The following is a 26,168-nucleotide window of genomic DNA, read 5'->3' on the forward strand; positions in this document are numbered from 1 at the left end:
AGAACTCGATAAGGGAGCAATAAATTCTCTTTCTCTGAAAGATTTAGGTGTCCTGTGGCTGCTATCTTGGTGCGAGTCCTCTCTTAAAAAAAGTATCCTACATAGCATAGTTTCTATTTTAACATTATGTTATAACCTAAAACTATATTTAACACACTACTTAAGAAAATTAATACAGGATCACTTTCTAACATAACATATATAATTTTCATTTTAATATTTGCAAAAAGCCAATCATAAAATATGCAATTTTCACAGTATGCATGTACACATACACTGACACACAGTGTGCATGCACCATGGTCCCTCCAGTTGCTGGCACCCCAGGAACATGGCCACCATGGAGCTCTTTTCCTGTGGCAGGCACCTGGCTTCTCACTCACAGGAACAGAACAGAGAGCCCCCTCAATCTGGAAAATGGTCAGGAATGGAGTTTAGTAAAAAGGGCAGACTGCAGTGATAGGATGTGCAGGCTATGATCAGACATTTGTACTGACCATGGTGTGCTACCAGCCTCTTTTATCCCTTTTTCTCTCAATTTCCCCACACTTTTCCCTCCCTTATCAACGTTAATCCCTTGGTCTTCACAGCTTTCATTCTTCCTCTTAACATCCCATATGTCTTTCAAGACACTCTCTGAGACATGACATTCTTCAATAAAGACACTGAGGTGCTGGATTGTGTCCAGGGAAGGGCTATGGAGCTGGAGCAGCATCTGCAGCACAAATTCCATAAGAAGCAGTTGAGGGAGCTGGGGGAGTTTAGCCTGGAGAACAGGAGGCTCAGTTGTACTGCTCTCTACAACTCCCTGAAGGGAGGCTGCAGCCAGAGGGGGCTCGGCCTCTTATTCCAGGGAACCAGTGACAGGACAACAGGACATCACCTCAATCTGTGCCAGGGGAAGTTTAGGCTGGACATTTGGAAGAATTTCTACAGAGAAATGATGATCAGACACTGGAACAGGCTGCCCAGCGAGGTGATGGAGTCACTGTCCCTGGAAGGCCTTGAGGAAAGAGTTAAGGATGTGGGAAAGTAGCATTGAGTTGACATGGTGGTGTTTGGACTCAGTGACCTCGGAGGTGTTTTCCAACCTAACAGATTCTGTGATTCTTGCACAATCCCAAGATATTTTTCCACGTATCCCGTGGGTGACCCAGAGCTGCTCCTGGAGATCCATCTGGTGGATCCATCTGGTGGGTGCCTCTGCTGGGCCACAGCACTGTGTGCCAGCCGTGACAGCCTGGGGACGAGGCCACTCGTGGGCCCCTTGGCCCCTTTAAGGCTTTCGGGGTCCCTTCTACCATCCTTATTCCCTCTACTATTAACTCTTACGTGCTAATGGAGATCAGCCTTTACTCAGCGCTCAACATGCTGAGGGTGTATTTTGCCTTCGCGGCCCTACGGGGCTCAAGCCATGTCTGCCCCGGATCAAGACATCAAGAGCCATTGCCAGAACCTGCTGGCGATCAAGTGCTTTTCAGACTCAACCCCAAGCGCCTTCCCCGCTTCTATCTTCCCCCTGTCACTCCATCCCTCTCTCCATCCCTCCCTCTCTCCCTCCCTCCTTCCCTCCCTCCCGCTCCCGGCCCGCCCGGGCCGGACGCGCGCAGCTCTCGCGAGAGCGCCGGGCGCGCTCCCTTTCCGGCGCGTGGCGCGGCGGTGGCGGTGGCCATGGCGCTCTACAACTTCAAGAAGATCACGGTGGTTCCGTCTGCCAAGGTACGGCCGCGCTCCCTCACTCCAGCCCCGGCCCCTGCCCCGGCCCCTGCCCTCAGTGCCCTCTGCACCGGGCCGTTCCTCCCGTTCTTCTCGCTCGGCGCCTTCCGAGGACCGCGCTGCCCTCCTGCCCCTTCCGCGGTGCCGGCGTGGTGTCGGCCTTCGCCTCCTCCCCCTCCCGCAGGAGCCGTGGACTCGCCCGTGCTGGTGCTGCTGCGCCCGGCGGCCCGTACCATGTACAGTGTCGGGGGGGGTCCTGTCAGAGAGGCTCCTGAGCAGGGATCCTGAGGCTGCGCTTCTCCCTGCGGGGGTGTCCCCCATAAAAATCCCTGTTTTCCAAACCTGCCTCATACCGAAACTCATCGCAGCGTCTTGCTTCAAAATAAAGTTTTTTGCCAGTCGGAAAAAGGGGTTTTAAGCACGGTGAGGGGAGCTCCGGCAGGGCTCTGACTGGCCGGGCATCGGTCCATTGCAATAGAAACTGGACAGGGAATGTGCAAACTTCTTATTCTTGCCCGTCCTAAAACATACGTGTCCAACTCTGGCTGTACTTAACTCGTCAGCGTGCTCCTCCTCCAAAATAAAATTATTGCCTTTACAAGAACTTGACATTTTGTGTAATTAATCATGTTTTCTCGATTGCAGGACTTCATAGATTTGACATTGTCAAAGACTCAGCGAAAGACCCCAACTGTCATTCACAAACATTATCAAATCCATCGGATTCGACATTTTTATATGCGAAAAGTCAAATTTACTCAACAAAATTACCATGACAGACTCACTCAGATCTTAACAGATTTCCCGAAGTTAGATGTAAGTGTTCTTTCATTTGCTGATTTCTCTGTGTAGACAATTTGGCTGATTTCAAGTAGATTTTAATGTGAGTAGTGGCAAAACCTGTACTGCAAAAGTTGTATGTTCCTATGAAGAACAGAAGTCTAAGTTGTGCCCGTGGATGGTCATGAAAGGCTGGATTTTACAAGCTTTTAGCTGATATGTTATGTTTTCCAGAAGTTGCTTTTAAATTAAGACAAATAGTGGGGGTTTTGAGTATGTTGTGTCCGCCTATTTCTTCTTTGTGTGTACATATGGAAATTCTGCTTATGTTTAATCTTCCCGAAGAAATACCAAGAAATATAATATATCATATTGCTTTCCATCTTCAGGAGTTAATTTGACAACATAAATGTTGTCATCAGCCCCATAAAGGGTGGGACTCTTTGATGGGCAGTTTTCTGCTCAGACTGAAATTATTCACCTATTAGATTGTTTTTCTTGAAAATTTCATATCCAGTGAGTGTTGCTCCAGAATTCCCAGAAATATCTTCTGGAGTTTTTTTTAACATGATGAAATTTCTTCAGGTAAATATATAACTAGCTAAAATACACTACTTAAAAGATTTGTACCAGTGATGCCACTTGAAAAGTTGCTGGTTGAAAAGTTAAGAATTTATTTGGGCATTTAAAAAACCCTTTTTGTCCAGTCTTGTATAGAATTTAATGCAGCAATCAGAAAAGGAATTAATAGTATTGCTGTGTTTCTGCAATAATATGAATTTCCTCTTAGACACAATTTCAGTTAGCTTCTTGCACTTTTTATTGGAAAAAAAGAGACGTCAAAGTTGTAATATGAAGTATTTTAGAAAGCAAAAGATCAACTGGAAACTCTGTATGAATAAGTCAAAGATGTGTTTGCAGAAGAAATTCAGAGCAATTAAGATTCATACATTTAATGACCAAGCAGATTATTTTTCTAACATAAGATAGTAATGAAGATTGTTTGGCTTTTAGTGTCATTTGTGTTAATGTCATTTGTTCTCCAGTCCATTGTTGTGGGGAAAAAAAAAAGAACTTCTATTGTGTGCAAAAAATAGTCATCTTAGAGTAAAAAAATACGAGAAAATACTTAACATCAGATTCTGCTTTTAACTTAACAAGATTCTGCTTTTGTTTTAGGATATTCATCCTTTTTATGCAGACCTGATGAATGTCCTGTATGACAAAGACCACTACAAGCTGGCTTTGGGGCAGATCAATATTGCCAAGAACCTGATTGACAAGTAAGGGCTGTTGATTTCTCTGGTTTTACCCATACCTGGGGGATTGTGGCTGACCTGTGATCATCTCATTTCTCTGGTTTTGTCCGTGTCTGGGGGATTGTGGCTGACTGTGACTGTGTTCACAGGGGTCTGAGGAAGAGGGAAGAGACAAGGATCTGACTCCATGTTTCAGAAGGCTTGATTTATTATTTTATGATATATATTACATTAAAACTATACTAAAAGAATAGAAGAAAGGATTTCATCAGAAGGCTAGCTAGGAATAGAAAAAGAAGGAATGAATAACAAAGGCTTGTGGCTCGGACTCTCTGTCCAAGCCAGCTGGGCTGTGATTGGCCATTAATTAGAAACAACCACATGAGACCAATCACAGCTCCACCTGTTGCATTCCACAGCAGCAGATAACCATTGTATACATTTTGTTCCTGAGGCCTCTCAGCTTCTCAGGAGGAAACATTCTAAGGAAAGGATTTTTCAGAAAATATCATGGCTACAGCTGACCTGTGCTCATCTCATTTCTCTGTTTTGCCCATGCCTGGGGATGGTTGGCTGACCTGTGATCACCTCATTTCTCTGTTTTTGCCCGTGCCTGGGGGATGGTTGGCTGACCTGTGATCCCCTCATTTCTCTGGTTTTGCCCCTGCCTGGGGGATTGACAATGTGTGCTTGCCTGTGCCTGCAGCGTGGCCAAGGACTACGTGCGGCTGATGAAGTACGGGGACTCCCTGTACCGCTGCAAGCAGCTCAAACGCGCCGCCCTGGGCCGCATGTGCACCATCATCAAGAGACAGAAACAGAGCCTGGAGTATTTGGAGCAAGGTTGGTGTTACATATGGGCTGAAAAAAGGCACCTGAATTGGGTATAAAATTGATTAGGCTTAGTAGAAGAATGTGTTTAGTACAGGTTACAGATCCAGGAAACACAGGAACGGTTTTAAAATCCCCCAATACTTTGTGTTTATTTTTCAACAAAATCATTTTCTCTTTGAATATTTATTAAATTTTATGGTATTACTAACAGTGGTAAAACTTTTTCTTTGTTTAAAAGTCACAGACATGCTTTTACTTACCATTCTTTTCACTAACATGTATGTGAAAAATGTTGCTAAAGATTTTGCAGACATTACTCCTTACTTCAGACTTATTATTCCTTCAGGTTACGTTGCCTGACTTGGTGGACTCATTCTAGCTGTAATACAGTGGTCTTCATTTCTTAAATATTTCTTAAATTTTATTTTTGTTGTATGTAGATACTTGTGAAATCTGCAAATTGTTACATACTTTCATAAATGATCATGTATCAGAAATGTTACTAATTTTTAGGTAAACAATTCAGCATATGTGTAGTTATTCCATCTCAGTAAAAATAAGTTATCAGAGATACTTAAAAAATCTTTTCCACATTTCAGTGCGTCAGCATTTGTCTCGTTTGCCAACCATTGATCCCAATACACGAACTCTTCTGCTGTGTGGCTACCCAAATGTTGGGAAGTCCAGCTTTATAAATAAGGTAGGTGAGTGGTTTTTCCACAGATAATATTGAGATACAATTTAATTAAAATAAGGTAACTTTTAAACAATTTGATATAGTTGTGGCAGTGTCTGATGTGAGCATTAGCAAGTTCAAATGTGTGAGTAGAGGTTGAATGAAATTCCTGGAGGAATAAATGGAAAGTTTTGATAGATTTCACTCTTAAAAATCCTTATCTTTTCCACAATAGCATCCCATTAGCATATTTTCTGATAGACAAATACTTGCAGGGAAGCTAGAATAACCAGTTTTTAGTTTTTTTTTTTTTACTCTGTAGCAAAGGCAGTGCATTATAATTAGAATATGCTGCTTTCAACTTCAGGAATTTTTAAAGAAATGTGTGTGACTTAATCTTGTTTTAAGGTTACAAGAGCAGATGTAGAAGTGCAGCCTTATGCCTTTACCACGAAATCTCTCTTTGTGGGACATATGGATTATAAGTATCTACGTTGGCAGGTAAGGACTGTTACTATTTTTCAGTTTCTTGAAAGAGTGAGCTGGTTATAGCCTGATTTGCCTTTTTGCCATAGGAGCTACAATTTTGTGTCTTGATGAGACATGGTGTGTCTGACAGCTGCTGTGCAAGGTGCAGTGTGCCAAGTGAGAGCAGCAGTCAAAACTTGTTCTAAAAATGTACATGCATGGGTCTGTGTTCAATTGGAGGGAAGATGGGAAATGGAACTATTGACTAAAGCCAGATCACTTTTTATCACTCTCAAATTCTGGGCCGGGTAGGGGCAGCATTTTCCCTTCCTCTACAATACTTGGAGTGTTGGTTATGAAACCTCATTCTTCTTCCATTTCTACATTCTCAGTCTGGCAGAGCTCACAGTTCTATTTATGACTGAAAGGAAAAACTGTCACTGTCTTAAAAAAGACAATATCAATGAACAATCAACCATGTGTTCTGCAATAGCTGATCAGTAACACCTGGCTGAATGATGTTAATTTTAGGTGGTAGACACTCCTGGTATTTTGGATCACCCCCTGGAGGACAGGAACACCATTGAGATGCAGGCTATCACTGCCCTGGCACATCTGCGTGCTGCTGTGCTCTACGTCATGGATGTGTCTGAGCAGTGTGGGCACAGCCTGGAGGAGCAGGTGGAGCTCTTCAGAAATATTAAGCCATTGTTTGCCAACAAGGTGAGTTTTGTTCACATTATTAACAAACCCCAGGGGTTTATAACATGGTAACTTGAATTAAGATTTTTTTTTTGCCTTTTTATCAGCCCCTTATAATCGTTGCAAACAAATGCGATGTGAAGAGGATTTCAGAACTTCCTGAAGAGAGCCAGGTTAGGCTACTTCTCTCACCTCTTTGTCTTCTGATGTTTACAAGAATTCTGTGTGGGCATTGTGGATGGTTATAATTTTTATTGGGCAAAATCTTTTACATGATCATTCCTTAATTGAGGTGCTCTAATTGTGCAGTGGGAGGTAGCTTTGCAGGTCTCGACCCCATCTTTCTTTAGTACTGTCTAATGTAGTCCTTGCCTAAGTATTTTAAATGCATTTTAAATGCTAGATGGGAGGCAGGTTCTTAATGGTTTCAGAAATCTCTGATGGTGTGAGAACTTTCAGTTACTGCCTTAATTGGAAGTTAGACAATGGCTTTACTCAATAATCCTTTCAGTGACAGGCACAGTGAGCACTAGACTCAGAGGTCTTGCTGAACAGTTGCAATAAAAGGTCCCACAGGCTTAATTCAATTGTATCTACAGGCTAAAGCTCATAGAATTTGTGTTTCTCTCACTCTTTTTGTTTCTTTTTCCCTTATGGGTCATTTATAGGTGCCTTTTTTATTTGCTTAGAATATAAGAAAGAGATTAAATAGAACTATAATTGTAAACTTTCCATCATCATTTTAGAAACATCTTCTAATAAAATAGTAATACATTGTATGTACTGATACTGGATTAAGATTTCTGGTCTTTATGTATTGTGGTATATTAAGAAACGCACAGGATGTCATTATTTGGGTTACTTTTTCAATTTTAGAAAATATTTGAAGCTTTTGAAGCAGAAGGATTTTCTGTAATAGAGACAAGTACGCTAACTGAAGAAGGTGTAATCCAAGTTAAAACAGAGGTAGGTGCATTCTCTTAGTTTTATCCCAAATGAACAGCTACTATCTTGCTTCACTTTATGAGTTTAATCTTAGTTAGACTGCATTATACTGATAAACTTCAGAAATGTTTTCCTTGTTGCACCTCAGTGAGCTTGGGTGAAAATGGAAAATAATGTTGTGATAATTTTTTTTAATTGTGATTTTTTTCTGAGTGCTATTTAAAAAAATACTTACCTGCATATGCATCTTCCCAGGATGCCTTTAATATAGAATAATTTGATGCTTTCTTGAGAGTTAGAAGTATAAGACAAAAAAAGAGTAAGATATGAAGCCAGATACTTGGGATTGAATGCCTGCAGTGTCACTTGCTGTGTCTAAAAGGGTTTGTTCCTCACCTTACCTTGCCATGTGCCCTTTCAGGCCTGTGACAGACTGTTGGCCCATCGTGTTGATACGAAAATGAAAGGAAACAAAGTGAATGAAGTACTGAATAGATTACACTTGGCCATGCCAACCAAAAGAGATAACAAGGTAGGCTACATGTTTACACTATTTAATGTATTTCCCAGTACTTCTTAAGTAGGATAAGAATTCTGTCATTGTTAATCTGCAAACAGATTCATATGATGAAGTTTTCTAATTTATTATCTCCAAGTGCCTTTCCTGCTGGGAGCTTGGGATATTTATTCTTCAGAAATACATTACAGTGCAGCTGGTGATTTATAGCAGTGTAAAAAAATTGATGTGAACTTTTCCTTTTTTTTGTTGGGGTGGATTTGTTCCAGGAGCGACTGCCTTTTATACCTGAAGGAGTAGTAGCTCGTAAGAAACGCATGGAAGTGGACACTCCCAAGAGGAAATTGGTAAGTGGCATCTCTAAATCAGGAAATCAGCAGCTGGATTTTAAATTTGCTGTGTTAGTCCATAGCTTCTAAATTAGATGATATCTAAAGCCATGTATGTCTTTGCAGGAGAGAGATATTGAACTTGAAATGGGAGATGATTATATTTTGGATCTGCAGAGTAAGTATTAGATAAGAATTGGTATTACCATTATTATTACTAAAGTGTGGCTATTTGAGCCTTAAGGGGGAATACCTAAACCTGACTCCTTTCAACTAATTGCTAGTGCCACCATTTCATTGCATACCATCCTTCTGTTCCAGAACTGGAGATCTTTACTGATGTGTTTTGTGATGTTACTCAGTTGTTTCCCATTTTGGAGTCACAGACATGAAACAGCTGGTCTGATTATTCAAGTGATTTTTTTCTTTCCATTCTGTATTATAGTATTTCATTAATTTCTGATGCTCTCTTTGTTAAGAAAGCATCAATATGAGAGAGAACTGCATGTATTGTGTTTCAGCTGGGTTTTTGTTGCCTGCCATGGCTTGGGGCAGTGGGTCATGCCATAACTGAACAATCTTTGGCAGTAGGATGGAGATCAGAAATATTTGTGAATATAGCAGAGCTGCTGCCAGATTCTTAGGGATAGGGCACTTCTTTTGTGCGTGTGTTCTGTGTGTTGTTTTTTGTCAGGGAACATTCTTTGAAATTAATTTTTGTCTCTTTATCAACTTTTGTTGTATTTTTAAGAATACTGGGACTTAATGAATTCATCTGAGAAATATGATAAGATTCCAGAGATATGGGAAGGCCATAATATACTTGACTACATTGATCCTGATATAATGAGAGTGAGTTTTCCATTTTTTGCTTTACACTTTTCTTTCCTTTTTATCTCTTACTTGTTTTTTGCCAGTTACCATTTGTAGATTAAAAACAATGTATCATGAGAACCTGTTCTTTTTTGCATTGTCTGCAATTGTTATGGGAGAAGAGACTAGTTTTTAAATGATAAAGGACAGAATTTCAGAAGAATGGAAAATTGCTTCACCTTGTCAGAATGATGGTGATCTTATCTGTTCCATTCTAAAATACGAGGTTTGCACTAGAAGTTACATTTCTTTGTTCTTTGACTACAGCTACAGGAATGTATCTGTCAAACTTTATGTTTTTTTAATAATATGAAATCCATCCATCAGATTTATGTCTGTGGAGGAAATGGATTGAATGCTCAATTTGTAACATTTTTATTTAATTACAATCACTGTTTGGATTTCCTGCTGGGTTGTTAAGGAGGAGTGGTGAGCCCATGGAGGCTGCCAGTTACGCAGCTGGGTTCCTGTGAATTGCTGGTGTTCTGGACTCATGTTGAACGTCAGAAGAGAAGGGTTTTTCAGTCTGTTTCCAGAAATGGCAGAGCAAGCACAGCTCCCAGGACAGTACAGCTGCTTTCACACCCTGGGCAGCTTTGGGCAGCCACACAGATTTAGCCAAGTGTTGATGTGGAGTGATGGAGTTGGTCTGCACAGCCGTGTGTCCATGGGTTCACAGTAATCTCTATCACCAGCTCCATTAGCTGTGGCTCACTGTGGTTATCAGGCAGTGTAGTTCCTTTTTTCAAGGGCCTGTGTGCTGTCATGGCCCAGGAACGTGTACAAATGTGATGTTGAGGATCATAAGTCAAGGATCTGATCTCCATTTTACCTCTTCAAAATCTAAGAAACTGGAAGAATTGGAGAAAGAAGAAGAGCTGAGAGAAGCTGCTGGAGAATATGACAGTGAACCAGAAAGTGAAGATGAAGAAATGATGGAAATCAGACAATTGGCAAGAAAGATCCGAGAAAAGAAGAAACTGAAAATTCTGCAGTCAAAGGAGAAAGATGTTCACGGTCCAAGAATGCCTAGAACAGCTAAAAAGGTGAGTGTAGAACATGTTCTGTAAAAACATGTTCTGTAAAAAAAATTTTGCTGCTATGTAACAGCATCATGAAAGCATGTATCACTGTTGGATGGTGGAACTGGTGGCTTTTGCTCATACTTGGCCCTTCTGTTGCTCCCTTCTGTTCTCTCAAGAATTCTGGTCACTGCTTAGCTGAGGAGGGATAGTAGCCCTTTTTTTTGTGTCACATAAGTGCATCTTGTGTAAAACCCCGTATGTATTGCAGAAAAGGTTTTTAATAATGTGATTCAGTTTGTTTAAGTGGGTTGTTTCATTGTATATTGTCTGTTTGCTTAAAATTCAAAGAGTTATAGGAATTAGATAATTACTTAAAATCACAATAATGTAAAATTTGTTCTGGAAGAGGTGATGTGTCTTTTTGGTAGCCAGGTATCACTCTGTCTGATGGCAGTCTCTTCTAACCAGTCCAGGACAATTGCAAAGTAATAAACTGGTAACTAGACTTTTGAGAAAATGAATCTAGCTGCTGTTGCCCCCAGGACCTCTTACCTTCTCCAGAGTGTGTGCCTTTTGGGAGAAAAGGAAACATTTTTGACCAAACAACCTTTCCTTGTCAGCTTCCCCCTGAAAAGGCAAACTAATTATATGATCTTTAGGAATGTTGGTCCATTGGAGTCCTGTGAAGCAGAATTTATGGGTGCAAAAAAATAAGTTGCAAAAAATGAAATATGAAGGTAGGATGTCAGTTACCTGTGTCATTGATAAAGCCAGAAATATAAAGTGAATATAATGGAATTGTGGTGGTATATTGGGACAAAAAGTAAGGTGGAAGGATTTTTTTTAAAAGAAATGTATTTTCTTAATTGTGTTTTTACAGGTCCAGAGGAAGGTGTTAGAGAAAGAAATGACTGATCTTGGACTTGACATGACTAATAAAGATGATGTAAGTTTTTGCTAATGAACATAATATTTGTTTAAAAGAGACTTAGATTTCTTTGAGCGCAGTTGAAATGCTTTTTAAAGTTGGCACAAGAGAGAGGTGGGGTCTGTTAAGGATGAATTAGGGACTGCAGATGAGGCAGTTGGTACTGGAATTTTTTGAGTAATGTGATCGAAACAGGTTGTATAAGCTGAAAAACTAACATTTGTCAAGAATGTGCACTGCTTTCTTGGAATTTGTGTAGGATTCAAGAACAGGCTTAGCTAAGCATACTTCTTAATTTTGAAGTCTGCTTTGTTGGATGAGACTCTACTATGTCAGAAATAGTAATAGCAACAGATCAGGCCTATCTTTTTATAGTTCATTAATTCCATAAGCTGTAATTGAAGTTTTTGAGGGCAGCTGGCATCTTTACATGTAAGGCAGATAAAGTACTTCATCAGAGACTGGCCTCCAGGAGACATTTTAACATAAATGAAAAAAACCCAAAACATTTTGTACAGCAAATCCAGCAGTATTACAGCTCCCTGGATCTTGAGATTTCTAATTCTTTAGCTACACAAAGAGTTAGGAAACAAGAACTGTCAACATTACACATCTGAATCAAGCATTTATGGTTCTCAGAGCTGCCATGCCATGTTGAGGTAGGAGCAATGTAGGAATGTAATACTTCATGCTATACATAATCAGTCTTTATGACTGAAATTCTTTAGGGCTATGCCCAGTGCACAGGACATTAATCAGGGTAGGCTTTGTCATTGCTCTTTAGCTGTTGCAAAATTACTTAAGTGTTGCTCTCCATTAATTTGTATCTTTTTATTGATCAGTTTTGAGTCTACTCCACCCAAAGAAAAAAGCCAGCTAGTAATTGTGGAGGAAAAAAAGCGAAATGAAATGCGAATGTTCCTGTAGGACAGAGAGACAGTGACCAACATCTGTCAAGATCTTTATGTTACTATGGAATAACCAATATAGTTTATCACAGCAGTCCACTTCCTGTTTTTCCTTTGACTCTGATCAGAAATGAGGTGATAGTTTCTGGCTTTAAGGGTTAGATGATGTGTTCAATTTCAGGCCCATTACGTGAGGAGGTCCCGCAGCAGCACGAGGAAGCGGAAGCGCGATGAGTCTGAGACGCCCCGGTCAGTGTCGCGCAGCCGCAGCTGCTCTCGCACGCCACGGGATGTGTCTGGCCTCCGGGATGAGAAGGTTTGTTATTTACTGGATCACCTGCTGGGCAGCTCAACCAGCATGATTGTACCTGGAGCAGCTCCTGGGGAGCTTCAGACTAGGCTGCTTATGTTTGTCCAGAGTTTGTGCTCGGTCTCACTGCAGCTTGATCATCTTTTCATTTGGACTCTGTTTCTCTACTTCCTTCTTACAAATAACATAGACCATTATTATCTATAATAATATAGACCAAAGAAGTACATTTTAATTCTTGTCTCTAAATGCAAATCTGAAGGAAGAATTCTTCAAACTGTGGAGTTCCACCTTTAGTAAGTGAGGAATTCCAGGCACAGCATGATCCTGTTAGTGCACTGAGAAGTTCTGCCAAGGAGGGTTAGTGCCACTTTGATAGTGTTACCGCTCTAGAGTTGGTGTTAACGTCCTTGATAAAACCACCCAGCTTAGTGGGTTTTCTTAAAGGTAAAGCTTGTTACCTGAGTTACTGAGGAAGTTACTCTGCATGTCTGTTTGTTTTTAAATAGATGGTGAAGAAGGTCAAGATTATGGCAAAGAAAGCTCAAAAGAAAATGAATCGCCTGGGCAGGAAAGGAGAGGCAGACAGGCACATATTCAACTTGAGGCCAAGACATCTGCTGGCTGGGAAGAGAAAATCTGGCAAAACACAGAGAAGATAAGCAGTCTTCTGAATCAAAATTAAAAACTAATCAAAAAATCCAATTTAAAATCAAAATTAAATTTATTAAAACTAATTTCTAGTCCTGTCATCTTTTTTGGTAATACTTGGTGTTTAAGTGTGTGTTTTATGTTTGTGGTTAAGATACTTCAATATTTCAATGTCTTGATGTTGCAGTTCCAAGAAATGCCATGAGAGAAATTTCCCAGTTCTAGTGGCAGAAACAATTTATAAACAGAAATAAAAAAAATACTTTCTTCCATATTCTTATTCCTGACTTTCATGTATCAGTAAAGTGTTTATATTTCTATACAAACCTAATTTAAAATGAGGTTAAGTCTAGAAATGTGAACACTTTGTTAAACTATCATTATAAAAAATGCCTGGGTTCAGTAAGGTTTGGATTGCTGCATGCAGATAATCCTTTGTGATGAGTTTATGTTGCTGGTGAAGGCTGAAACAGGTAGGGAAGTAACAGGAAAGCATCAAGAACAACACAAAGTTTGTGTTTGTGCACTGAAGCACGGGAGCAGTGCTGCCCCTTTACTGAGCTACAGGGTGACTGGAGGAGAAACTGCAGTTCTAGTACTGACCTGCCACCTGTAATGGGAAGGTTACACCTTACAACCTTGAATATTTCAGATTAATATTTCAGATATGTAGAGAATGAGGATCAGACTGAAATTTTGTGTCAAGCACATGCTACTGTCATCCTTGGCTTAGCAAGGCATTTTCTCTTCAGGCCCTGATAGACAAAATTCTGTATCTGCTTAAGGCAAAATACATTGTCAAATGTGAAATATTTTCTTTTTGTCCCTACTTGGTCAATGGTTACATAGAGGTTTGTAAAATTACACATTATAAATGTGTTGGTTGAACAGTACATTTCAAATCCATGTTAAAAATTAACACATACACCCAAAAAAATAAGGGTGAAGAAAGAACCCTCAAATCACTACTTTTTGAAATACAGCCAGTGACTGTTCAGATGTCAGGTTTTGCAGCATGTGTAAATTAACAGAGCTGCTCTCATCTACTTTGTGTAATAAATTCAGATTAAAGCATACTGTAATGCTGCAGAGAAGACTAATGCCAAGAAAAACTGAGGGACTTGGAGGAACTGTTAAGCAAAACTTCTCTTTCAGCTTTTGTATGCTCAGGACTTCTCCTTCAGGATCTGTTTTTGCCAGCTTTTGCTCCAAGCTGAACTAGAAAAACAAAACTTTTTTTCCATAGATCTGTGCCCTGCTGCCCTGCCAACATCCTGATACTTCAGTGGTGTTTAATGGGCAGGGTGCTGCTTAGAGTGTGGCAATGACAGAGATTATTCTCCATGTGGCTTCACATCTGGAAAGAAAACAAGAGTCCAAGGGTTTAGGCAAGGTGGTTTAATTATAAAGTTAGATTTAAAAAGTATTTGAGAACTTCTCCACTGCCTACAGCTGGGTAACGTGGCTGATTGCACTGAATTCAAGAGAGCTGCTACATCCCATCACTGCTCCCTCACCTGGAATTATTTGCTTTGAAAGAATGCATCAGTTCTGGCCAATACACAACAAACTTGGCTCTAAAACCTTGAACCACTGGAGGTGCTGGTACATGGAAGCTTCAGTGCTGCAGTCACAACAGGGATGAGAAAGAGAAACCTTGACCATGGAAAAAGTTAATTTTACCCCAAATACAGACACAGAATCATTAGAACCATGTTTACTTTTAATGATAAGTTGGATGACAAACATCCTATTTCATCAGGCTCTGGGAGAATTTAAAAACTAGTTTGAGTAGTTGCTAACAGAAGAGATCACACTTTTTTGAGGACCCTCCCTTCCTCCAGTCTATAATTAAAATTGAAGCACCCTTGAGTATTTGTCTTACTGAAAAAGCCTCCTAAGTTACTAGCAATTGATTGCAAGATCAAAAAGGATTAGCTCTGGTACTCCGGTACAATTTCTAATTAACTGACATCAAGACCCAGTGTAAGCCCACAAATTGTAAGTCTTGAATTATGGGGTTCTAGGGGTTTGAGTTGTCTGGGAATGACTATTACAGGAAAAGAAAAGCCCTTGTACCAAGATGCCTTGTTTTCTGAAAATGGAGAAGAGCCATCTAGTGCACATCCTGTCTCCAAAGACAGACTAGTGACATCAGCCAAGTACCACTAACATTTACTGTAATTAATATTTTTTTTTTAAATTTGAGATATCCAGTACTCAACCATCAACTAATCAGAAAAGCCTGGAGGGGGGAAAAAGCCCCAAACAGTGTTTATTATCTAAAGCTTTAACACATATGCCAGCACTTCAAAGTCAAACTTACTCCGCACAGGCAATCCAATTACTTAAGCTTTTATGGGTTTGGTTAATTATAGAGTACAGTAGCTGAAGAGATTTGCTTTCTGCAATTAAAAATAATCCTGATTACTTTGAATTGCTTTTTTCTTCTGGCAGTTGGTCTCAATATCACAGCAGAGTCCACAGTCATGTGTAATCATTATTTAATGTGTGGCTGAGTTCAATGGGAGCAGCCCAGTCCTCCTGCCTGAGCTGGGCAGGAGATGCCTGGCTCCCTCCCAGGTGTGCAGGGCACATCTGGGCTGAGGATCTTTCACTAGGCAATGGAGGAGGAGGAACCCAGGGGCTTCATGCTACTGTGACCCATTTTACATGAGATCTTAATAGGCCCGAGAGAACCAAGGATGAGGGGGAAGAGGTGAAAAAGACAGAAGAAAAAACATTGGCTATGACAACATCTGTATAAATTAAACATGCTCCATGTGGAACAATTCTCTGCACATACATCATGATTTCCCAGTGTTAATGAGACAGCACATCACTGCTAGCCTTCAGCACCTTTTATCCCAGCTATTCACATCCGGTGTATTTTTTCATGCTCAACAAATTTGTTCAAGTTATTCAAGTTATCCCACCACTTAAAGAGAAAGGTCTCTGCTATCAGCTTGAACCATGGAGTAATCTTAACTTCATTCCTGGCAGCTTTGTCCAGGAGCTGTTTCAGTTCTTTCTGTGTCACATAGCAGTAGCTTTGGATCTCGTTGGGGTCAGGATTCAGTGTCACATCCTTCTGCACAAATAAGATATAGTCTATCTCATGTTCTCCCCAGATCCCATCAGACTTGGCCTTGTAGTGAATTCGAGTCAGGTAGGAGATGTCTTCTGGAGGTACCTACAACCAAAACACTTGTCAGAAGTGCTGCCAGACCAGGAGAATTGCACTGCTGGGCATTGCAGTACAATTTATCAGCTATTATCCTCTTCCTTAGAAATTTGTTCCCAAGTGTACAACTGCAATGCACTTTCTCACAAAGAATTACTAGAGAAAAACCAAAAACTTAAAGCAGTTTGATGGCGTGAATTGCACAGCATTTCTCTAGCCAGACTCACCTTGTAATACTTGGAGTGTATTTCTCCTATATGGCATGTTTCAAATAATGTTTACCAGACTTTATTGCACACTCACTGAGCACTGGTGAACACAAACACTTGCACATACCCCTCATCTCCCAAGGAAAAGACTTGACAACCACCTGAAGCCAAGGTCAGAACCACACACTGACAGACCAAGTGTAACCCTCCAGGGATCTCTGCAAGTTCCCTCACTTCTCTTCATCTCCAAAAATAAATTCATTTTTAGGTTTGAGGCTGACTCTGCCTGCCAGACACAGTCTGTAAGCTGACAAATGCTGGCAGGAATTCCTGTTTCTCCCTCCTTTCTTTACCTGCTCCATGGGAATTCCCAGCTCTGCTTTCAGCCGTCTCTGTGCTGCTCTCCGAACACCAATGGCATCATTTTCTTCCAGCTCTTGTGGATGGCTCAGAGGGTGACTGCAACAAGTGTTGGTAAAACAATCTGCAACAAGTTCAATCAGTTCAGTTTTGACACATACAAGGACCTGGGAAAAAAACCCAAAAAACCACAACACCAAAATCCCCTAGAGACAAAGGCCAGTTATTCAACATATCCCAGCTTCATTTCTGTTTTGCAGACAAGGGTCACAGGAAGAGGATATTGACACCTCTTATTTTCCTCTACATATTTTGCACTGGGATTTGCCTCTGCCAAGCACTACTTTGCAGGCTACTGTTTAATACACATGAGGACAGGCATTCTTATCCCCAACACATCTACTTAGAGAGCCAGTCTGCAAAGACCTTGTTTATCTCTCAAATGCTCATTAAAATTACTTTTGGGAGTTCATATGTAACAGAATAATGAAAATATTCCCAGAGCTTCAAGAACAGCTGGCAGTAAGTAGAACTAAATCCAAAGTTTATACCTGTGTTTAGAGGACAACCAATCCATGCTCTGTTTCAAGCTTTTGTCTATAAAAGTCAAGCTCAAAAGCATCTAAAATAGAGTTAGAAAATCTACAAACCACATTTAAGCATTTTGACTGGTTAGCAGAGAAGGAAAAAATTAAAACCAATCTCTAAAGTAAAGATTCCCTTGGAAAAAAGAAAAATGCCTTCCTCCCTCACGTTGGAAACACTTGATTTTGTTTTCCACTGAAAATTCTGCAACAGACAACTTCATGCTCCCTCCAGCATGCCTCATGTAAGCTGTTTCTATTTGATTCCCCTCCTTATTTTTTAGCCTCTCTATCTGCATTTCACAGTAACAGTTCAGGAGTGTTCGAAGTCATGCACTGCATGGTTTGGCCACACTTTTGCCTCACTTCTGGCAGAGTTAAACAAGTGTTTGTTAGGACAACACAGACAAAGATCCACAGATGTCCCAGGCACCAGGGCTCTGCTGCACATCAGCTTTTACCAGGGCAATGGGACACTCTCCACAGCCACCAGAGCCATTGCTTCAACTCCCATAAATGTCTTGCAGCAGAAGGGGTAAACACCACACCCTGTGCCCTTGCATGAACAGGACCAAACATGTCAGGGATAACCATTTCCCAAGAATATATATAACAATACACAAGTATTCCCATTATCTTACTTCACCCACAAGGTAATTTGAGCTCTCAAAAGTATAAGAAGAATGTCCTCTCCAAAGTAGTAAATTCTAAAACCTCAGAATGAGTTACACTGCAGGATTGGATGGACACATACTTTTTTAAAATACTGATTTAAATAAAACATTTATATAAGTACAATGTTTCAGTACTAACCTGGAAATGTAATTTTTGCATTTGACCTCTGCTGCAGCAGCAGTTTATTTTCTGTATTAAATAAGAAAACACTGAAAGCTCGGTGCAGTAAACCTAAAAATAAAAAAAAACCCAAACAACAAAACTGAGATATTTAATAGAAGAGAAAAAAAAAACATATGAAGACAGTTAAGGGCTTATAATGGCCTCATTTTTACATAATCCAATTTAAAATTAATATATGTTAAAAACCAGGGATTTTACCAATAACTCAAGAGCTAGTATTCAGGTTTCTAAGTCAGCTTATGCAAAAAATGAAATCAGAAGAGTTCCTAGAACAAAAATGCAACAAAGGAGTTCTTCTAAACTTGGTCAGTTCACCATTCTCAATGTGCACATTTGGGCAAGCTTCCAAGGAGAGCTTGGCACCCATAAATTTATAATCAAAAAGAGATGATTCAAAAATTCCTAAAAAGCTGAATTTCAAGACCCTTCAAGAATTGCAAAAGCAGAACAAAAATATGCTCCATTAAAAACAGTATAATTGCTGGTTTCTTCACCTTTTGAGTCTGTTATTCCTCACTCTTCAGGAAGATGCTTTCCCTAAGTACAAAGAGAGATGTCACACACTACCAGGAGAGACTGTTGAATCTGATGAACCTCAAGTAAACCCAAAATCAGTTAAACCCTGTCCTATTAGCAGTGTTTGAGTAGAACTCTGGGTGAACTACTTTAAAATGAAATCCTTTTCTACTTGAAAAGAACTCAGCAAAGAAGCAAACAGCATTCTTTAGAAAAAGCTACATAGAACCAGGTATACATAACAGGAAAAATACTACTGCATCTTCAAAATGTGATTAAAAATATTTATCAAGCTTGTATGTGCAATCACACATTTCTCTCCTTTACAAAAGCCTCTAATTGAGTGTTCCTCCATTCTGCAGAATTTTAACATTAAATATTTAATGCTGAGGAGGAGGGGCCTAAGGGGAGACACTTGCTCTGGTTTGATCCAACACCCACCTGAGATCAAGGCTTTAATTTAATCATGACTAGGCTTCTGAAAATATTTAGTCAACTCAATGGTTCAATTAGGAGATAAGCAAGCCATACCTTTGTCAATGTTTTCATTCAAGTGACAGTTTTTCTTGGTCTCTGCTCCAATCTTATTGTCATTTTCATCAATAAGGATGCACATCTCTGCCAGGAGCTGCACCTGCTGCTCATCCAGGTGATCTGTGTTTACTTCAGGCATCCTGATGGAAGCACACGTTCTACTGAAGACAGACAATGAAGAGTCATTCACTAAAAAACAACATCCATAAGGTTCTGGGCAGAGTGGGAGAAATAACTAAGGGCTTGTTTCTCTGACATGGTGTAAATTGCACACCAATTTTATTCTGAGAGGGTTTATATGCTTTTAGCTTCCTGAAATTTCTTATCCACAATACAAACCACATAGCAATACTTGACAGGTGCTTGAAACACTTTTATTTCTCAGGAAGCCCTTGCAGCAGCTGCTGCAGGACAGCCATGCTGAGCCTAACATTTTAATGGGCTGTCAGTGGCAGGAATTCCAGTTCCAAAGTTCAAGCTGTGCACCAGCTGCTTTATAACGCCAGGCATCCTGTGCACGAGGATTTCTCCTCTCCACAGTCTTTAAAGGCTCGGGAACAGGGTTTCAACCCGAGGAACCTCCAAAGCAACACCTGCCCTGCCCGAGCCTCTGCTGCTCCCGGCAGCCCAAAGAATCCCAGAGCGGGTCAGGCTGGCAGGGACCACAGGGGTCAGCCGGGGACCTCCCTGCCCAGCCTGGCTCATCCCGGAGCACACGGGATTGCACTCAGACAGCTCCGGAGCATCCCCGGGCAGGGGGCTCACACCGACTCCTGTTCCACTGCACCTACAGGGGAAAGGAATTCCTTCCTCACGCTCTGGTGCGAATTCCTGTGCATCTGCCCCTTGCCTTATTGCTCAGCAATGAGAACCATCCCCTTGGCACCCTCCCACTGATATTTATAGATATTAACGATGTCTCCTCTCAGCTGTCTCTCCTCAAGGCTGAACAGACCCAGCTCCCTCAGGCAGGAGATGCGCCAGTCCCTTCATGACCTTCGCTGCCTTCCGACAGAGCCGCTCCGAGAGGGGTCTCTCGGGCACGGAGGAGTCCAGAGGCGGACACAGAGTTCTGGAGGCTCCTCGGCAGGGCTGAGGGCAGGGCGGCCGCCCTGGGCCCGCCCGGCAGCTCTCCCTGCCCCGCTCCCCGCTCACCTCGCTGTCCGAGCGCTCGGCCCCCGCCGCTCTCCCCTCACGCCGGGGCAGCTCCGAGGGGCCGCGCTCCCGGCCCGGAGCAGCGCGCGCCACATCGCTCGTCACACCCAGCCCGCCAATGGCACCGCCACCCGGCGCTGACGTCAGCGCATCGCCCGATCGCCCCACTGCGGCGCGGGAGGCGGTGCCAGCAGTGACAGGTGGGGGAGGCGGAGGGCGAGGCCAATCGCGACACAGCCCCGAGCGGCGCTGGCCAATAGAGACAGCGAGCGGCAGCGAGCTGGCCAATGGGCGCGGGGCGGCGCGGAGGGCGGGGCCTGCTGCGGGGCCCACAGCCGGTATCGGAGAGAGTCTGGGCCGGGCCGGGCCGCCTGAGCAGGGAGCAGCCTTTGGCTTCTGACGGGAATCACAGAATCAGCGAGGCTGTAAAAGGCCTCTGCGGTCATCGAGTCCAGCCTATGACCGGACAGTACCGTGCCAACCATGGCACTGAGTGCCGCATCCAGTCTGTGCTTAAACACCTTCAGGGACTCTGACTCCATCACCTCCCTGGCAGCCCATTCCAATGTCTAAAACTTGAATGTCTCTAACATTCCGTGCTGCTTATGGTCTTTTCACCACCCACGAAAACCGAAAGGCTGTGCCCCAAGGCCCGGCTCCTACGGATGTGCCGGTGTTTGTGGCGAGCAGTTCCAGCACAGAATTTCTGCTCGGATCTGGGAGTGCTCCAGGCGGCAGCCATGAGCCCGGGACTGCAGAGTATGGGGTTTTTTTGGCACATCTCATCCTGGATGCTTTTATTTGATCTGCAGTAGCTGAGGAGGTTCGGCGTGTCCGCAGAGATCCGCCTGCGGCACCGGAGCCAGGGGATGAACAGCGGCTCCCTCCTGCGCTGAGCCACAGCTGCTGGGAGGCAGCTCCTGGGCTGGCACTGTTGGGTTGGACGTGACATACACACGTGATCAGGGCTCCAGAAGAAAAAAGTTTTTTATTCTGCGTGTTCTCTAGCTTATATATTCTTAACAAAGCATGATCTTAAGTCATTAACTGTGCTGCTGTTTGCAGGGGTCCCAGGAGGAGGGAAGAGATGAGAATCTTGACTCCATGTTTCAGAAGGCTGATTTATTATTTTATTATATATATTATATTAAAAGAAAATGATATATTAAAACTACACTAAAAGAAGAAAGGATTTCATCAGAAGGCTAGCAAAAGAAAGGAATAGAATGATAATAAAATCTTGTGACTGCTCACATCCTCAACACAGGTGGCTGTCATTGGTCATCAAGTAAAAACAGTTTCAAATGCTGGCTAAACAACTCTCCAATTCACGTTCCAAAGCAGCAAAACATGGAGAAGCTGAAGCTTCTCAGCTTCTCAGGAGAAAAGATCCTAATGAAAGGATTTTTCATAAAATGTCTGTGACAGTTAACTACATCACAATAACTTATATTCATTGGTGCAAAGCAATTAACGTTAATATAATTGGCAAAAGTTTTACAGAAATTTAATAAGGCACGCATACACATCTACTTATGCACGTAGTCTAGCTTACAAAAATTTTCATGTATCTTTTCTAATCTCTTTCTATGCTGACGGCCTTATCTTCTTCTTTGCTATGGATACACTTGAAAATCATCAATTGTTATTTGTTCTATTACCTCAGCCGTGCTTGCAGGCCAGCTGTCAAACCCCTCCATACCGTGCTAGTCAAGCTCTGGAATTGCCCGACTCCGTGAGCTCTTGAGGACAGAGAAAGTAACAAAGAAACGTTCTGGGCAATAGTGAAGCACAGGCAGGATGTCAAGGTGAACTAGTCAGATAGGGGAGTTTAGATATGCACAGATAAATTAGAAAAACTTCAATACCAGCCTCTAGAAACTTCACGCCACCATGGCTAAATACCTTCTCAGCAGGATTTTTGCTGGTTTATTGCTTGTCCACAGATTTGGGTTTATGACTGGATACCATAAAAAGCCTAGAAATGACATTTAACATGTCTTGGGGGCATGGCTTGCTCTGATTCCCTCTCAGCTCAAGTTCCAGCATTTCAGTCTGGTTTGCTTGATTTTTCCTGTGAACAGGACAGATGGCCTGTCACTGAGAGATATCATTAACAGCACAAATGTTCAAATGGACAGATAATATTTTTCAATGGAGGGGGATGGGGTGGGTTATCTTACAGCATTCCCCTATGCAGAGCTTGCTGAAAGAAAGAAAAGTGGAGGTGATTTGAGTGAAAGCCACCTGAAACCAGCAGAACATCAAAAGTAAAAAAAAAAAAAAAAACAACAAAAAAGCTGTAACAATGTGTTGGCTGATACATAGCCTTTTAACTACAAAAACCATAACATTATCTACTAATGTTAATATTGTGTTATTCATTAATAAGCTACAAGTTTAATGTTATCACAGGACTGTTGATAATAAATATGTACTCTCAGAAAGGACAGAAATGTACACAGATTGCTTTTTACTGAGTTTACTTTTCATTACTTTACAGATTACTTATTGCTGAGTCACTGGCACAAGAGAACAGTAATTGGAGACTGAGATATACTGGTATATCTTCATAGATATACCAAGAAGATCCTTCACCAAATGAATGACTTGCTTGTTCATTGTTCCAGATTAAAAAAAACAACCAAACAAAACTGTAATTTTTTCTTCTATCATTTTCCTAAAGTAACAAAACAAGCTACACAGATCTATCAAAAAAACAAACTACTGAGATGGACATAGAAACCAGCATTTCATATGATGCCAACAGAGTTAACAAGCAGCTCTCCTGCGAGCGAAGCTCTTTTAGAGTAGAAACTACTCCCCTGGGAGGCAGAGATGTGTCTGTGCCTGGGGCACAGCTGGCATGGGACATTAGCAGGTGTACACAGTGACCTTCAGGCTGCACAGCAGAGGGAAACCAGGAAAAATGTGTTCATGGATGATAGAGAAAAGAGGCTTTTCTTCCTAGCAATAACTACTGAAAATTTCTATACAGGCACTTCAGAACCTGAGAGTCAGAAGCAATTACAGTTCCTGTCTTGCACAGACAAACAAAGCACTTCACCTGAGTCAATTGGTGAGCAGCAACAAGTCCTGGTGGATAACGAGAGGCAAAGAAGCAGGGACAAAGGATGACCGAGACAAAACAAACCATTTTCACAAAACAAACAAGGAAGAGACTTCCCAAGCCTTTAACTAGATACCAGGTTTTATGTCCCCTGTATCATCTTTCCTTTTGCTCCCCTCCAGACTTGCTCTTCACCTTCAAAGCTCTCTGTGTTGAAAATAAAGCATGCTAATTTTAGTAATGGTAGGCACTTCACTGTAACCTCATGTTGTTGTTCTATTTCTAGAGTCCCATACTGTTGTTGCTATCAGATTTGTAAAGTCCATACCTCAGGGCTCCTCCAAGGCTCTCCCTGACTGGCTAACCCATCCCCTTTTATCCCAGTCATCTTCATTGGCCACAGCTGCAGCCCAATTAAGGGCATCACAGCTGCAGCCCATCAAGGGCAACCAGGACCTCTGGGGCAAAGCCTCTATACAGATATTCAAGTACAATACATTTCCTCTACTATAACCTCAGAACTTCTAGTCCACCCTGCATAAACAGAATGCCTGAAGTGACATACAAATGCTTTTGAGACTTAATTTTTGCATCTCCTGAAGTTTGCTGACTGTTTTCAAACATTCAGCTAACAAGGGAAAGACAGTTTCCTGTAACAAGTGGAAAGTCTTTCATTCACCGGAAAATCCAACCAGTTGCAAACCCCTGACATAGTTTTGGTGCCTACTAAGAGAAAGGGAAGTTCAATCCCCACCAAACGGAAGAAAAATATTTTAATTCTCCAGCAAGTTAAACAAGATGATCACAAGATACAAGATGAAATAAATGCTGAACAAACCTGGGATTTGACCCCAGCCTAGAATGCATAAACTCCTGAAAAATGTTTGTCCTCAGTTTTCAGATTTGTCAAGGAAAATTAATGGGCTTCTTTCCCCCCCTTCACATCCAAACTTGTTCTTTTTCACCTTCCTGTTAACTTGCTCTGATATTTAAGACTTCCACTTCACCCTTCTCAGCTACAGAGCTATCCTTGTGCCTGGTCTCCCTAGAGAATTTATCTTGTGAGTCCTTTCCTGCCTGGAGCTGTAGCTCTTCAGAAAATATTTGTCTAAATGATCCACTGATGTGCTTAGTGAGAAACAACCTGGGTTTTATCTAAAATGAGAGGTAAATTCTTCCCAGTCTTAGCTAATCTCCTGTTCCCTTGACTCTTCTTAAAAGGCCTCTTTCAGGGAAGTGGGTTGGCTTCAGCTCGCTTCAGAGAAGACAGATGTCTTTGTAGTAAGAATGTAATACATATATGCTAAATATCTAAGTAGGATGTTGTATTTGCATTTGTTCTGTTATCTCAAGCTGATGGAAAGAGTGCTGTGATGGATGGCTTCCAAATGTTTTTATACAGCATAAGGTGAATGAATAATGGTATAGGAAACCACTCTTCTAGGAAGGAGTTATTAGAAGGTTTCCTATATGAATCAAGAAATAACCCTTGAGTCCTTTTCTCCCTTACATTTTTTTGGTTGGTTGGTTTGTTTTTGTTTTTATTTCTTTTCATTTGAGCTCTGGACAGAAGGCTTTGCCTTTTCCTGCTATATTTACAGCTTTGAAAAATGCTAATTTGGGAGGTTCAGCTATTGCTCTGTTGTGTTACTGATTTCCCAAGCCTCCTATTTTGTCTTTTCTAGTCCAGCCATGGGTGCAGAAGTAGATTTGTCCAGGACAACCTTTTTCCACTCTATTTACTGTATTCTTAATGAAAAAACTATTGAAAAGGTGCTGACTAATACTGCCCTGTTTCCCTAGGCTCCTGTATTGCTATTTATGTCTCTTCTTTTGTATCAGGTAGTTTGTGAAAAGCATTCTTTTGTTCTGTACTTGCTCCTACACATTACACAGCGCCTGCTACTCTTGCAGTGCTGTGACAAAACCAAACCAGCAGCAGAGCTAGAGTGACAACAGGCCACTTGTCATTCTCTTCTCATGAAAAAGCAACTGCATCCATACAGGGCCTGTTCATTTTCAGGTGAGGCACCCTGTACCAAGGAAAAAGTTGTTTAAGCCCATTTTTCCTCATTTCAGTATTTTGCATTTCTTCAGGTGAAAAAATGTTCATCTCTGTAATGCACTCTGCCCCTGGGGAGTGTGCTACTCCAGAGGAGAAAAAAGCTGCCAGGTGTTCTTCCCAGGAAATCTCTAATGTGGATCTTTGTACTGGACATTTTTTTCCTTCATACATATAGCTAAAATTATTACAGTACAGTACAGTTATATTAGTGTAAAGTAATTTTGGTAGGGATTATGAGGCTTAAAAATGTCTAGTTAGAAACTGAACAGCTGAGAACTTGAATTCACTTGCCTAAGATGGCTGAGCCACCCACAACTGCACCAACTCCAAAGAGAATTCAAAGCATCTAACTGGGGCATTTGGTCAGGTTGTGTTCAGCTTCCTCCTGGGCACCTCTGTTCCATCTCTTGTCCCTCTCCTTTTGCCTGTGCAGTCTCCCCTCTTTTCCACTGCTTGAAGCCATTTAGCTATTTAGTTTGCTCCCTTTTAGTGGCTTTGAGGAAGGGAATAGGCTAAAATTACAGGATGTTCTCAACCAGTTAGGCTGGTGATTTTGGAGAATGACCTCCAATAATGAGAAATATGCTAGTAAATAGGTAAACCACTATTTTTGTTGCTGTTTAATACAGCTTTAAGACATGATTGCACAGAAGTGAGTAGAAAAGAAAAAAGACAAATGAGAACTGCAGGCAGATTTGTAGTTGGGAAGCAC

General features: G+C 41.5%; 2 protein-coding genes across 3 annotated transcripts; one reads left to right on the top strand and one right to left on the bottom strand.

The window, feature by feature from the left end:
• The first annotated feature begins 1,589 nt into the window (after window positions 1-1,589).
• GTPBP4 (GTP binding protein 4) lies at window positions 1,590-13,007 on the top strand. Its single transcript, XM_054629585.2, has 17 exons — window positions 1,590-1,719; window positions 2,362-2,532; window positions 3,676-3,779; window positions 4,462-4,598; window positions 5,189-5,289; window positions 5,674-5,766; window positions 6,265-6,456; window positions 6,543-6,608; window positions 7,312-7,401; window positions 7,802-7,912; window positions 8,167-8,244; window positions 8,353-8,404; window positions 8,978-9,078; window positions 9,948-10,145; window positions 11,005-11,070; window positions 12,142-12,276; window positions 12,780-13,007. Exons 1-17 carry the CDS (start codon window positions 1,672-1,674, stop codon window positions 12,930-12,932), a joined length of 1,896 nt encoding a protein of 631 aa, XP_054485560.1. The 5' UTR covers window positions 1,590-1,671; the 3' UTR covers window positions 12,933-13,007.
• A 1,618-nt stretch (window positions 13,008-14,625) lies between these two features.
• IDI1 (isopentenyl-diphosphate delta isomerase 1) lies at window positions 14,626-20,473 on the bottom strand. Of its 2 annotated transcripts, none has more exons than XM_054635274.2 (5): window positions 20,322-20,473; window positions 19,164-19,327; window positions 18,072-18,164; window positions 16,668-16,798; window positions 14,626-16,114 (listed from the first exon to the last, which is right to left on the bottom strand). In XM_054635274.2, exons 1-5 carry the CDS (start codon window positions 20,414-20,416, stop codon window positions 15,797-15,799), a joined length of 801 nt encoding a protein of 266 aa, XP_054491249.1. In that variant the 5' UTR covers window positions 20,417-20,473; the 3' UTR covers window positions 14,626-15,796. The 2 variants fall into 2 exon arrangements, with proteins under 2 accessions (XP_054491249.1, XP_054491258.1); XM_054635283.2 differs by having other exon boundaries at window positions 19,164-19,324; window positions 20,322-20,470.
• Between the last annotated feature and the right edge of the window lie 5,695 nt (window positions 20,474-26,168).

This window comes from Agelaius phoeniceus, chromosome 1 (genome assembly GCF_051311805.1).
Source record: "Agelaius phoeniceus isolate bAgePho1 chromosome 1, bAgePho1.hap1, whole genome shotgun sequence".
NCBI lineage: Eukaryota > Metazoa > Chordata > Aves > Passeriformes > Icteridae > Agelaius > Agelaius phoeniceus.

Excerpts from the sequence above, each read along its gene's own strand:
- IDI1 (XM_054635274.2), bottom strand. The coding sequence starts at position 20,416 with ATGTGGCGCGCGCTGCTCCGGGCCGGGAGCGCGGCCCCTCGGAGCTGC. Across the intron at positions 19,328-20,321 it reads CCGAGCGCTCGGACAGCGAG|TAGAACGTGTGCTTCCATCA; the intron begins GTGAGCGGGGAG and ends GTCTGTCTTCAG. Across the intron at positions 16,799-18,071 it reads TGCAAAAATTACATTTCCAG|ATTGTTTTACCAACACTTGT; the intron begins GTTAGTACTGAA and ends AACTTGTTGCAG.
- GTPBP4 (XM_054629585.2), top strand. The coding sequence starts at position 1,672 with ATGGCGCTCTACAACTTCAAGAAGATCACGGTGGTTCCGTCTGCCAAG. Across the intron at positions 6,457-6,542 it reads AGCCATTGTTTGCCAACAAG|CCCCTTATAATCGTTGCAAA; the intron begins GTGAGTTTTGTT and ends CCTTTTTATCAG. Across the intron at positions 8,245-8,352 it reads ACACTCCCAAGAGGAAATTG|GAGAGAGATATTGAACTTGA; the intron begins GTAAGTGGCATC and ends ATGTCTTTGCAG.